Source organism: Debaryomyces hansenii, assembly GCF_000006445.2.
Source record: "Debaryomyces hansenii CBS767 chromosome G complete sequence".
In the NCBI taxonomy this organism is placed as follows: domain Eukaryota; kingdom Fungi; phylum Ascomycota; class Pichiomycetes; order Serinales; family Debaryomycetaceae; genus Debaryomyces; species Debaryomyces hansenii.
In genome coordinates this window covers 1,494,530-1,508,091 of record NC_006049.2, presented here as the reverse complement: position 1 = coordinate 1,508,091, position 13,562 = coordinate 1,494,530, and the positions used below count along the sequence as shown (strand labels likewise).

Here is a 13,562-nt window from a genome sequence, read left to right as displayed (position 1 = left end):
TAAATTATAGTGAATATCAACTTAATAAACTATAAATATACATATACTATTCACCACGCACGATCTTCATTAGTTGCTGGACGCAAAAATATATCATCATCATATTCTTCGTCCTCATCAATGTCCTCTTCATCCTCACTAATACCTATGTTAATGGTATCGCCCATATTTTGTTGAAGTCTAGATCCGAATATGCTTCTTGTAATAAACCCATACAAACCTTGGTTTAACCATAGCTTATTTAAATATTGATATCTAAGATTATTCAAGAAAGCTTTACCAGAATTTCTAGGCCTTTTTACTTCACCATGTTTGGTAAGGTACGGTGCCGGAACAGTGATAAATATCGGACTGGTCCCAATGTGTGTTGCAAGTTTAAGATTATTCATTCTAGGATGGAAGTAGATAGCAGTAAAACTACAACAACTAGTCATATGTGTAAAATGTTTTGATGCCTTAATCTTCTTACCACAACTCAAGCAAACAATATAATCAAAAACTCCCTTTGTAGAATTATCGTTGTATTCAATAATGCAAGAATTATAATCATTGGGCATATCAATCAATTTGACAACACCAGGATAATCGAGAGCAAGTATTCCACTGTCAATATAATGGGGAATTTTTGCATTTAGTACAATGTCAAATATTTTACACTCAAAATTGAAACGGTCTTCATTTACAGCAATCCCCTGTACCAACTCTTTCAAGGTAGGCAAATTTAGTTTCTGGCATAACACATCGGAAGAGTCTAGGTACGATTGCCCTTGTATCTTACTTTCAACATCAGCAAAGTTAGGGTGACTATCATGATCATTATCACCCCTACTGAGGGACGTAAGCAAATCCTGAAAGATAGTGACTTGTCTCAAAAATGGTAGCATACATTTTTCAACACCAAACCATATAACGTTAATCAATGAAACCATTTCATCATGGCCTAATGAAACCTCAATTTCATTTTCGTATGAATCAAGAATGGTTTCCATATTTTCAATTTCAGCTTTTCCTAGATTAAATTGTTGCTGTGCCCGAAGCAAATAGTAGTACTCAATATCTTCGTTTATCATTCTCAATAACGAATATATACAAATCGTGAATAACTTCGTATATCCTAATCTTGCAAGCGTATTTAAAGATTCATCAGTTTGGAAAAATAACAGAACAACTTCGTTAAACACGCTATCAAGTATTTTATCAGAATTCCAGAAATCTTGATATTCTAATGACAAATCCTCATCCGAATTTAAGAAGAAAGGAAGTTCTCTATTTTCAAACATGAAAGCTCTGCACTGAATCAAGGACTTCATTAAGGTCTTTGATGAGGAGGGAATCTCATTCAAAAAATTAGAATAACTGCTATTACCACCAATTCTAGTTGCAATTTCATTCATACGAATGGTATTTGCTATTAGAAGTGAGGAGGTTTGCAATTCATCAAGATAATCCTTCTTTTTGTTCGAACTAACTGGAGGATGATTAGCTTTAATTTCTGACAAGAAATCATCAACTACGGGTTTAAAAAGCTTTCTCATAACCGATTCGTTCGTTTGATTCACGATTTCATCATTCACAAGGCCTTTGATGATTTTACTAGATTTTGTTAAACCGGATGACGAGGTAATCTGGTTATACCTATTATGAATTGGCAAGCCAGAGATAACATCACTATCGTGAAGACCGCCCCCATTGTCTGGCAGAAGGTAACTTGGAACAAAAAGATTACAAAGATTGCGACACAACGGGCAAGGATAATATTTCAAATTATTTGCAGATGTTTTGTAACAATTATAATGCATCCCATGTCCACACGTAGAAGTAACTCGCCCCTCAAGACTTCTATTTCTTTCCTGTGATTCAGGATCATGATAGTCAAAACCATCACCATATATACCATTGTTGCTAGGCGAGGCTTGATCATTCCAGCTTTGAAATGCTAGTGAGAAATATGGAGTATTATTCTCCGGTAATTTCCAAAAACTTGAACAGGTAGTTACACTTACTAACAAACCAAATAATTCTTCGGTTGATTCAGGTTCACCACAAAGAACGCATGTACGATACTCAACCTTTGGATCTTTGCTACTTTCAGCTACCTCTTCAGAACTATCTTTAGAAGCAAATTCAACATTTTTGGCCAAAAAGTTTTCACGCTGCTTTGCAAACTTTTTCATAACTTTCTTTTTACGTTCCTCTGCTAATCTCTTTCCCTTTTCAGAATCTGATTTCAGTGAACCTGATCTCTTTCTTTCATAATCTTGAATATAGGCTTCTCCAAAACAATCGACTAATGATTCAATAATTCTAGTATCTTTAGAAATAAAGCTATCTAATAAAAATTCCGCCTTCCTTACTACATTCTTAGACATTGTTGTTTCAGATACGGATAGTAACAAATTGCAAATAGGAATGCTGACAAACTGTTCATTTAAATAATTGGATCCATGTAATAACTCATCATCTCTTAAAACAGCATGAATTAAATGTAATAGATGTGGTAAATAAGTTTCATCACATGTATCAATTGATACTTGCAAATATTTATACATCAATTTGGCGAAATCTTTTGTCTTCGTAAATCCAGCTAACTTTTCATTTACCAATTGATTCTCCAATTCCGTTATATGGGGAATTAATACCACCTTCTCTTCCTTTATATTTTGTTCCATTGCTATATTCTTAATCAAGTATTCGGATACAGTTTGGAACTGACTTGTGTCCAAATACAAACTCAAAGGATCCAACTTTTCAAAGTAACTTGATTTTAATCTATATATACCCGAATCAATCAAACCAGTCGGTGGTTGATAATCAGTACACTCGTTCAATAAGTCATCAAATTCGGGAAGTTCACTTACTTCAATGTCCACTTCGCTTCTTAATGACGAATAACTTCTTGGTTCATCGCTCAACGAGTAACATATTGCTTGTCTAGCCTTATGCGATATCCTTTCTTCAGCCGTCAATTTGATAAAATTTGTTCTATCTGTAATCAAATTATATATAAATACAATGAATTTTTCCGAAATTGAATTAAACCTATCCTCATACACGGTCTTATCATGGTTGACCTCGCTTAAATACCATGGCAAAAGTTCCCATCTATCCAAAAAGTTAAACAAAGTAGCTCTTGGATCGTCAAATATGGCAGCAATTTGATTCAAATGACAATCACGGAAATAAGCCAAGTCGCTCATTAAAGAGTCGGTATATAATGAAGCTTGTCTTGATACTGAAATACCGTTTCTGATCCAAAATCCAATCTTAACTTGCGCACCTAGCACTATACTTCGTAAAGATACATCTGATATCTGTACGAATGGTCCTTTCATCAGAAGGAAAATATGCTGAAGATCTTCAAAACCCTGATACTGCAATAAGTAAGACAAAAATGAGTTCACTGGATGCACGAACGAAACAGGTTGTTTACTTACACGGAAATCTGCAATTCCTGGAGCATTCCATATGGTTTCACGGAGGCATAAGTAATCGGTAATAAATTTGACTCCGTCTCTAACCAATTGAACATTTGAAGTTTTGCAACTTGCTATAAACTTAGTAATGTTAAGAATAGGAACTGAGTATTCTAGATGAACAACAAAATCCAAAAGTTCCCTTTCCACATGCTCTCCATATTTTCTTTCAATAGTCCAATACCCTTGAAAGTTTCTTAAGAAAAGTAATAGCAAAACAAGATTATCATGTGTAAGAAAATAGTCAAGTTTATTGACTTCAAGGTTTTTATCGACAAGATAGCAAATATCACGAATACCTCTGATAATAGCCCTCTTTTTTGCCTTATATGTTAATGGATGGCCTCTTCCAATTTCAACAAAATTGGGTAAAAGAGTATACATATTCCATTCTGAAGAATGCTTTTCTATAATATCAGTAATAGGACCTAAAATAAAACCTGCCTTACCATCTCGTAATATCTTCAGAACACTAGTAGGGCAAGTGAATAATTGGGTAGTTATCTCACATAATGAATTCAAGTGATCTTCACGATCCGAAAGGGCCATACTTGTTATCAATTGCGGGTATATTGATACAAGCTGATCACAGAATACTTCTTTCATCCTAGTATTTGCAAGTATTGGGGGTATAATCAACGCAGGTAACTTTTTTCTTATAACACAATTAAGTCGAATTTCAAAGTCCAATAAGAATTGTAATCTAGAATTTTGTTGCTTATCAAGTCTTGCATCAGGTTTTAATATCCCTGACGTAGTTGACTTGTACTTCGCCATTTCTAGCGACAGCTTCACGCTGGTTTTCCCATAGTTTATGAATTGTCCATTTATCAACATACCATTTTCAAATAACTTTTTGGATATTTCTTCTGATGTAGCTTCAGAATCAAGCAGCTCAGAAATGAGCATTGTGGGAAAGTTTTTAGCAAATTCGAATCCAGGTTCTAAAAGTAGATCGGCTAGATATTGCTTACTCAATTCACGGAACTCAATATTGCTTGTGAATTCTGTAATATCAACTAACCAGTTAAACATGTATTGAACGATAACTTCTCTCATATAGTCTCTTGCACTAGTTATCGTAGCAACCAAACCATCGGATTCTGCTAATTTTTGATATCTAAGTAACTCGGTATAGTCCGCACTTTCCCGCAAAACACATCTACCCGAAGCATTGATATCCGATGCAATTTCATGAGCCCGTGAATAATTCACACCAACAGCAGCCTTGATGGCTTTGGTGGCACTAGGGAAATCATGGTGCTCATCATTCCATAAAATCAAATACCACAACGAATCAGAATTATTATCTGTAGCACCACCATATCGTTCACTAGGTAATGTTGAATAGTCAGACAAGAACTTTGAAGTGAATTTACTGCCCCTTTCATTGATACTGTCATGAATATATGGCAACGTTTGTACTGAAAAATTAGTGACGTCTAATATATAATCAAGACAGATCTTAATGGTCTCTCTCAACGACTCCGCAAATGCTGTCGATATTTCATTGCTATCGGTTTCGCTTTTATCACCTAGCTGACATTTGCAATTAAGCTGATTGACAAATGCTTCCGGGTCGCCACAGTCGCAGATTCCACCATTATCCCCTTGCGATAAGTACATATATACGTTATGATCAACGTGATCATCCTTATTGAAGCAATGAACACACAACACACATGTATCATCGAATCCACATTGTTCACATCTATAAACTGGCTCTCCTTTCTTGAACGATCTGGCGCATGCTTTATCAGCTGGATGGCTGTACGAAGACTTTTGCTTGTGGTTAAAAAATGGCTTTCTCTCTATGATCTCTGTTATAGCAAAAGAATAATCCTTTAAAGACTCGATCTCCTCATCGTCAATCAAAGGGAATAAATCCTTCAAATATGTCCCTTCATTCGTTGCAGCGTGGTATAGCGCTTTGAATAAGTTTTGGCGAACCGCCGCCGGATGACTGAACTCCAATTTCGACGGTAAATTCACAACAAATTCCCTTAATTTGTCTAAACTCATTATATCTGAACCTGTTGTATTCACCGAAGTATTTTATATTAAGCAATTATAGCCATCATAGAAGACCATTAGATCAGTTGCACAATTTTATAAGTCTATGATGATCCTGTATATGATGGTTATTACACAAACAGTTTTTTTTTGGATGAAATGATTATCATCTTATGACTCTTAGAGATCAACAAGTATAGAATAGGATAGATAAAGATGTCGGTTATTAGTGACCCTACTGAGCAGTACAACTTGATTACCAAGAACTTGCAAGAAGTTTTAAATGGAGCTATTATCAAGAACGTGTTAGAAAATGAAAAAAGACCGCTTAAGATCTACTGGGGGACAGCGCCAACTGGGAAACCACACTGTGGGTACTTTGTGGGTATGCTTAAGTTAGCACACTTCTTAAAGGCTGGGTGTGAAGTGAAGGTTCTTTTGGCAGACTTGCATGCGTTTTTGGATAATATGAAGGCACCATTAGAGGTTGTCAACTACCGTGCCAAGTACTACGAATGTGTTGTGAAGGCTATTTTGAAGTCTATCAACGTTCCAATCGACAAGTTGATCTTTGTGGTTGGTTCTTCGTACCAATTGACGGCCGAATATACTATGGATATTTTCAGAATGTCCAACAGTGTTTCGCAAAACGATGCTAAGAGGGCAGGTGCTGACGTTGTCAAGCAGGTTGCTAACCCATTGTTATCAGGATTGATCTACCCATTGATGCAAGCCTTGGATGAAGAGTATTTGGGGGTTGACGCCCAATTCGGTGGTGTTGACCAGAGAAAGATTTTCGTGTTGGCCGAAGAAAACTTACAGAGTATCGGATACAAGAAGAGAGCGCATTTAATGAACCCAATGGTTCCAGGGTTGGGACAAGGTGGTAAGATGAGTGCGTCTGATCCAAACTCCAAGATCGACATTTTGGAAGATCCAAAGCAAGTGAGAAAGAAGGTCAACAGTGCGTACTGTGCCCCTGGTGAAATCGAAAACAACGGGTTAATTGCTTTCATCGAGTACGTAATCCAGCCAATCCAAGAGTTAAAGGCCGAAAAGGACGGCGTCTTCAAATTGGACATCGACAGACCAGAGAAGTACGGAGGCCCAATTTCGTACGACTCGATCGACGAAATAAAGGCCGATTTCGCTTCCGAAAAGTTGTCTCCTGTCGACTTAAAGTCTGGTGTTGCCGAAAAGATCATAGAATTATTGGCTCCTATTAGAGAATCCTTCGAAGCTTCAGAAGAATTTAAGGAAGCTCAAGCAAAGGGTTACCCAGTCGAACAACCTAAATCGGAAAAGAAAGTCAAAAAACAGAAAAATAAGGGTACAAGATACCCAGGTGCCGGTAATACTAAGGAAGGCGATAATGTTTCCAAAGTGTCCGAACAATTGGAATCAACTAACATAGAGTAGATAGTATATTTTAATTGATAAACGTATATCTGGTATAATTTGGTAAAATCGCTTATGTAATCGCCATAATGAGCCAATCAACAACGCTTGAAAAATTGTGCACTCTACAGTAATCAAAATCTGAAAACTATTAACAAATAGATTGTACCAACTGTTTAAGTCGAATTTTACAAAACATAAATATTAGAATGGTATGTGTTAATATAGAATAACTAAGTTAACGTCGACAATCGTTGAGGTAGCTAATTCTTAGGTTATTCCCAGTATTCTTAAGTCACTGAAGGTTATTTGATGCGACCAAGCATGTTGAGTCCAAGAGGAAAACCTGTGGATGAAATTGTTCACGAATTCTGAAAAATAGATAATAGATATCATAAAGAATGAGAAGTAGAAAAGGAAGAGAAATAAATAGGGAAAATATAGAAAAAGAGGTTTTGAGATGAAGTTGGATGCATTAGAATTTGATAATTTTATTTATCGAAGTGAATATTCGTCAGTACGAGATTGGTCGTATTAGAGATGGGTAAGATGATATTCCAGTAGTACTCATGAAAGATATCAATTGCCTCTTGTGACTGGTGTATTTGGGAGCATGATATTTTGCCAGTACAGTTTACTAACATTATTTAGTTGTCCGCTTTATTCAAGAGAAACTCTGTTTACGTTGCTACTATTCTTGGTGGTGCTTTTGCCTTCCAAGGTTTTTTTGACGTTGGTGTTAACAAATGGTACGAAAATCACAACAAGGGTAAATTATGGAAGGATGTTAAGGGTAAATTCCTCGAAGGTGATGATGATGATGAAGATGACGAATAAATGATTTAGCTTCACTATAAAATTATTTACTTTACAAGCATCACAACAAGAATGATTTGGCCCATAGAATGTTTTGGAACGGAAGATCGTCAAGACCGTTAGTTTGATTTTGTATATTTTTCCACTTTGATTTTCTATTTCATATCCTGTTCTGGATTCCGCTTAGATTGGTTTCATGAATTTTATTCTTGTTGCAATTTCGTCTTTATCTTTCCTTCATTAGATCTTAAAATTTCTATCTATATTTATATATATTAATGGCATTGTACACTGAAGACTAGTTGTAGATATTTTCACGTGACGGATGGTATATTATATAACGCTTATAAAGAGTTTCTAGTAATCTATTTCTTTACAAAGACTTGATCAATAAACATACAAAATGGCCGTTATCAATCAGCCAGCGAGTCAAATCAAGCTCACGAATGTCTCCTTAGTGAGAATGAAGAAAGGCAAAAAAAGGTTTGAGATTGCATGCTATCAGAATAAAGTTCAGGACTGGAGGCTGAAGGTTGAAAAAGATCTTGATGAGGTCTTACAAATTCCGCTGGTGTTCTTGAACGTATCAAAAGGGCAAGTGGCCAATAATTCAGACTTGTTGAAGTACTTCGGTAAGACCGATAGTAATGAAATCATCTTAGAGATATTGGAAAAAGGTGAGATCCAGTTGAATGAAAAGGAAAGATCAGCCAATTTACAACAGAAGAATAATGAGTTTTTAAATATAATATCAACCAAATGCATCAATCCCAAGTCAAAAAAGAGATACCCACCATCTATGATTCAGAAGGCCTTGAACGAAATCAAGTTCCATTTGAATCCAAATAAACCCACCAAGTTACAGGCATTAGAGGCAATTAAATTGCTAATCGCAGAACAGCTTTTCCCTATTGCAAGAGCTCAGATGAAGGTTAAGATTGTTTTAGAGAATAAAGCTAAGAAGCAGATATTTGAAGAGCATATTTCACCTCTTATTGATAAGGTCGAGGAAGAAAACCAAGAAACTAAATTTTACGAGTGCATCTGTATCATTGATCCGGTAAATTACAGAACTATTGTAGACTTGTTACAGGGGGAGAATGCCAAGGTTAAAAAGGGCGAAGGCTCTATTGAAGTATTGGATATGGCTGCTATAAAGGAGGAATAACGCGACTGGAAACTAAACACCGTGCTCTCTTTTGGCGAATTAGTATAATTTACATGGTTGTTCTATTAACTATCTGCTGTCGTGTTGTCAGATACTATTATCTAGACCAAATATAGCTCTTATAGATAGTTAGCATTCAACAAAATCCATATAGAGTGTAAACTAAATACCGGTACGCGTAATTTTAGGCACTCTATAAATCTCATTACATCCCAAAAATTTTTCAAGCATATCATGGCTAAAGGTGATAAGGTACTAATATTATTTAATATCGAATAAAATGGCTGTAACTTTACCATCATTACCAGCAGGTAATACTGAAGCATTTAAACCAGTTGCTAAATATTCTCCTGCCACACGTCGTCCAATCGAACCGGTTGGTCGTTATTTCTTAGCTCATGCTACTAGAACCTTAAGAGGCCACACTTGGTCTGAATTCGAAAAGTTGGAAGCTGAAAGAAACGTCAAGCAAGTCGAAGAAGATCAAGATCAAGACATTGGTGATGAAGAACAAGACGCAGAATTATTAGCTATCGACCCAAGAGAATGGAAGACCGCTGATTTGTATGCCGTTTTAGGTTTATCTAAATTAAGATTCCGTGCCAACGAAGATCAAATTAGAAGAGCCCACAGAAAGCAAGTCTTGAAGCATCATCCAGATAAGAAGTCTGCCGCTGGTGGTTTGGAACAAGACGGATTCTTCAAAATTATTCAAAAGGCTTTCGAAATTATGTTGGATCCAAGTAAGAGATTACAATATGACTCTGTTGATGAAAACGCTGATGTTAAACCACCAGCACCAAAAAGCAAATACGATTTCTTTGAGGCTTTCGGTCCAGTTTTCGAAAGTGAAGCCAGATTTTCCAAAAAGCAACCAGTTCCATTATTAGGTACTTTAGAATCTACTAAGGAAGAAGTTGATGCATTCTACAATTTCTGGGGTAAATTCGACTCGTGGAAGACATTTGAATTTAAAGATGAAGATGTTCCAGATGACACTGCTAACAGAGATCACAAGCGTTATATCGAACGTAAAAACATAGCTACTAGAAAGAAGTTTAAGCAAGAAGACAATAAGAGAGTTATTGACTTAGTCGAAAGAGCATACTCAGAAGATCCAAGAATCAAGTTATTTAAGGATACTGCCAAGAAAGAAAAGGAAAGAAAGAAATGGGAAAGAGAAGCTGGTTCCAGACAAGCTGCTGAAGAAGCTGCTGCCAAGAAGGCTGCTGAAGAAGAAGCTGCTAAGAAGGCCGCTGAAGACGCTGCTGCCAGTAAAGTCAGTTCTAAGAAGGCTAAGGAAGCTGCTAAGGCTGCCAAGAAGAAGCAAAAGAGATCTATCAGATCTGCTCCTAAGGATGCCGAATACTTCGGTGATGCTGGTAAGGCTACTGATATTGATGCCGATGTCGAATACTTGATTGATAAGTTCGACGATGTCCAATTATCATCCCTTACCACTAAGGTCACTGGTGCTAGTGCTGACACTGTTAAATCTGCCTTCAACGAAGTCATTGCTGAGTTAGTCGGTGCTGGTAAAGCCGAAGGAGCATACTTGAAGTACTTCTCTGCTTAGTCTATCATTAACTACGTTATTTATTAATTTTAGATACTGTTTGTATATAAATACATCTATACATTAACATGATATAATCGCTTCCAAAGACAACACCCCCATACTCTTATTCGTCGTCTTCATCAGAAATCTCAATCTTCTGCTTCAACGCATTTCCCTTCAAGTGGTAATGCTCTTTTCTCATTTCCTCAAACCTCTTATGTTTCTCTTCCGTCGTCTCGGCCGGTTCTTCATTCTCCTTTGACTCCTCTTCTTCGTATCGAGGGTCCTTAATCACCTCACCACCATTGAGCGACGACCCCTTGTCCTCAATATGATCGTATTCTCCACTTCCCAATTCAAAGTCTGGAATCTCGTCCTCATCATCCTTGTAGTATTCTCCCTCCGGATTGAATCCCCCTTCATACGGCGTCTTTGGCTCATCAATTTTCATCGTTGCACATTTCTCTTGCTCCGTCTTATACAAGTTCACCTCATCCCATTGTAAGTGATCTGACGGCTTTTCTCCATGTGATTCATTCCCGTCGTCGTCTCTTTGATGTGATTTAGCCTCTGCGATCTTGGCTCTTATTTTGTCTCCTTTTGACGATTCTGATGCCAATTGGGCATTTAGCCTAGTATTTTTAATAACTTCCTGACGGTCTAATCTATCCGCATTTGATTCGGCGCTTTCACTCACTGATTTATTTCTTAAAATACCTCTTGGTTTATCTTCTGACATTGTATATGTATAATAGTAATTAGGTCTTTTTTTATTAATTTCAATTGATGGTTAATGAATGATCATGGGGTTATATAGAATCAAAAATTAAATCACGAGCGCAAATGTTTTTGCCAGCGAAAGCCTCGAAACATTTTCTTGATTTATAAGTGTTTTTATGATTTAGTAACAGTTTGATAGTGAAAAACATAGTGAATAATCAATTATTGTATCAATTATAAGACATCAGTTGGGTATTTACAGTTGATTCATTGATTGACAGAACATATTTGGAAGTTAGTTCAATTTTGCATAAGCTTTGGTGCTTGTTTAGTGAGATTTACGTATTGATCGTCTATACACATTCTAAACACGTCAATTTACAAAACATAAACATATAAAAGTCGGTATTAAACATTAATATGGGACAAGTTTTCAGTTTCACCAATATATTTGGTAAATTATGGGGAATAAATAAGGAAATCCGAATTTTGATCCTAGGCTTGGATGGTGCCGGAAAAACGACGATTTTGTATCGTTTACAGATGGGGGAAGTAGTTACGACTAAGCCTACAATCGGATTCAACGTAGAAACATTGAAATATAAGAATTTAACATTGAACATATGGGACTTGGGTGGCCAGACATCCATAAGACCTTATTGGAGATGCTACTATAGTAATACGGCAGCGGTGATATTCGTGGTTGATTCAACCGATAAGGAGCGTATTGATATTGCATGCAAGGAGTTACATACGATGTTGAAGGAAGAAGAATTACTCGATAGTGCATTATTGGTCTTTGCTAACAAGCAGGATCAACCGGGGGCCATGACGGCGGCAGAGGTGTCCCAGGCGCTCAATTTGACCGATTTGAAGGATAGAAGTTGGAGTATTGTCGCTTCTAGTGCTATTAAGGGCGAGGGTTTAACTGAAGGGTTAGACTGGTTGATGGACGTTATTAAGGATGAGCAATTATAATATTAATAATCCATATCTAATTATATTTCGTAATAGAAATCTATTTAATAGAAAATGAAAAAAAAAAAATAGTACGTACACAAGTCATGGGCGGCATCTTTTAATAATTTCAGGCGTCTCTTTCTTGTACTCTTTGCAATATAGTTTTAATCATTTCATTTCCTACCGCATTAGCTTCTTGGAGCATTGGCTGAAAGAATGCTTGCGTTTCTTCGAACTCTTTCTTATAAAGCTTAAAATTTTCAAAGGATATGATACTGGCCCATGTTCTAGCAGCGATTGTGAATTCCAAGTCATCTTGTCTAAAAGTTACATCATCTACTGCATCTTGTATGCATTCGTCTAATAAACCTGGAGTGCAAAATAAGTATTCGGTGACCCCTAAAAATATTCTGAACAATGGAGTAGAACAAATAATATGATCGTATGGAACTATGTCTAATTTGAACCAACTGTCCACAATTGACAACAAAGATAGATGCGAGTTTGCTTGTTTTCCTCCTGGTGGTACTTTGCTCAATGAGAAGTTTTGTAAAATATCATCGTCCAACAATAAGTTGTGATCAGATATATGTCTAAAGACGCTCTCTTTGGCTTTGAATACTCTTGCTTTTAATTCATCTTTTTTGCCTTGGATCATTAATGTGTATAATTCGGTCACTGAACGTGAGTACTGAACAATCTGTTCATGAGCAGACGGATTAGTTATAGCCAACCCCGCGTATACGTGCCATTTATTGGAAAATATTCTTAAAGATATGTTCATCTTTGCATTCTCCATTCCTCCTACCCATCTTGGGGTCTCCCAAGGGTATTGATTAATTGACTTCCATGCTACACCCATCGATAAGAACGCTGCATGTGTCACAGCCTGGGTATCAGCAGTAATCTTATCATGTTTTTCTGCTGATAAATAAACCACTTTTGATCTCAAACAAGACACCAAGCATTCTACAAGTCTGAAACTTTCGTCCGAGGCCCTATGCCTTATCAACACCAAGGGCTGACCCGTGGTATTAACATTTGGCCCATGTAACGAATGCAATGATACTATTTCTGTATCTGGAGGTAAGTTTTTCTCGAACGCCTCGATCTCTGGTTGTTTACAGGATGTTTGACCACCAACTGTAGCACCAAACTTAGTAGACTGTCCATAAAGCGAAACAATTTTGTTAATATTTTCAGCTTCGACACTATAGATAATATAATCTGAAATACGAGAAACATAATGCCCATTCAACAATATCTCGAAGTTCTCGTTGGCAAATTTGGCTTTGGTTTCTTCAAATAGATCTTCTCTATCACAACCAACTACTTTCCATCCTGCTTCACTAAATCTTCTAGCATACAAGTATCCCATATCTCCTAAACCAATAATACCAATTGTTTTGGTTTTTTGAAGTTTACTAACTTCTGCATCACTTACTTCAACCATGTT

The 13,562-nt window shown here is 36.6% G+C and overlaps 8 protein-coding genes across 8 annotated transcripts; 5 read left to right on the top strand and 3 right to left on the bottom strand. All coding sequences in view use genetic code 12, as the record gives it.

The window, feature by feature from the left end:
- Nucleotides 1-50: 50 nt before the first annotated feature.
- Nucleotides 51-5,495, bottom strand: DEHA2G18568g (DEHA2G18568p; the record flags this gene model as incomplete). The annotated part of the gene is made up of 1 exon (XM_462347.1): nucleotides 51-5,495. One exon carries the CDS (start codon nucleotides 5,493-5,495, stop codon nucleotides 51-53), a length of 5,445 nt encoding a protein of 1,814 aa, XP_462347.2.
- A 207-nt stretch (nucleotides 5,496-5,702) lies between these two features.
- DEHA2G18546g (DEHA2G18546p) lies at nucleotides 5,703-6,905 on the top strand (the record flags this gene model as incomplete). Its single annotated transcript, XM_462346.1, has 1 exon — nucleotides 5,703-6,905. The coding sequence occupies one exon, from the start codon at nucleotides 5,703-5,705 to the stop codon at nucleotides 6,903-6,905; it is 1,203 nt and encodes a 400-aa protein (XP_462346.1).
- A 188-nt stretch (nucleotides 6,906-7,093) lies between these two features.
- DEHA2G18524g (DEHA2G18524p) lies at nucleotides 7,094-7,721 on the top strand (the record flags this gene model as incomplete). The annotated part of the gene is made up of 2 exons (XM_002770616.1): nucleotides 7,094-7,096; nucleotides 7,536-7,721. The coding sequence occupies 2 exons, from the start codon at nucleotides 7,094-7,096 to the stop codon at nucleotides 7,719-7,721; spliced, it is 189 nt and encodes a 62-aa protein (XP_002770662.1).
- A 382-nt stretch (nucleotides 7,722-8,103) lies between these two features.
- Nucleotides 8,104-8,868, top strand: DEHA2G18502g (DEHA2G18502p; the record flags this gene model as incomplete). Its single annotated transcript, XM_462345.1, has 1 exon — nucleotides 8,104-8,868. The coding sequence occupies one exon, from the start codon at nucleotides 8,104-8,106 to the stop codon at nucleotides 8,866-8,868; it is 765 nt and encodes a 254-aa protein (XP_462345.2).
- Nucleotides 8,869-9,148: 280 nt separating this feature from the next.
- DEHA2G18480g (DEHA2G18480p) lies at nucleotides 9,149-10,444 on the top strand (the record flags this gene model as incomplete). The annotated part of the gene is made up of 1 exon (XM_462344.1): nucleotides 9,149-10,444. The coding sequence occupies one exon, from the start codon at nucleotides 9,149-9,151 to the stop codon at nucleotides 10,442-10,444; it is 1,296 nt and encodes a 431-aa protein (XP_462344.1).
- Nucleotides 10,445-10,550: 106 nt separating this feature from the next.
- DEHA2G18458g (DEHA2G18458p) lies at nucleotides 10,551-11,165 on the bottom strand (the record flags this gene model as incomplete). Its single annotated transcript, XM_462343.1, has 1 exon — nucleotides 10,551-11,165. One exon carries the CDS (start codon nucleotides 11,163-11,165, stop codon nucleotides 10,551-10,553), a length of 615 nt encoding a protein of 204 aa, XP_462343.1.
- Nucleotides 11,166-11,566: 401 nt separating this feature from the next.
- On the top strand, nucleotides 11,567-12,124 carry DEHA2G18436g (DEHA2G18436p; the record flags this gene model as incomplete). Its single annotated transcript, XM_462342.1, has 1 exon — nucleotides 11,567-12,124. One exon carries the CDS (start codon nucleotides 11,567-11,569, stop codon nucleotides 12,122-12,124), a length of 558 nt encoding a protein of 185 aa, XP_462342.1.
- Nucleotides 12,125-12,233: 109 nt separating this feature from the next.
- On the bottom strand, nucleotides 12,234-13,559 carry DEHA2G18414g (DEHA2G18414p; the record flags this gene model as incomplete). Its single annotated transcript, XM_462341.1, has 1 exon — nucleotides 12,234-13,559. One exon carries the CDS (start codon nucleotides 13,557-13,559, stop codon nucleotides 12,234-12,236), a length of 1,326 nt encoding a protein of 441 aa, XP_462341.1.
- Nucleotides 13,560-13,562: the final 3 nt, after the last annotated feature.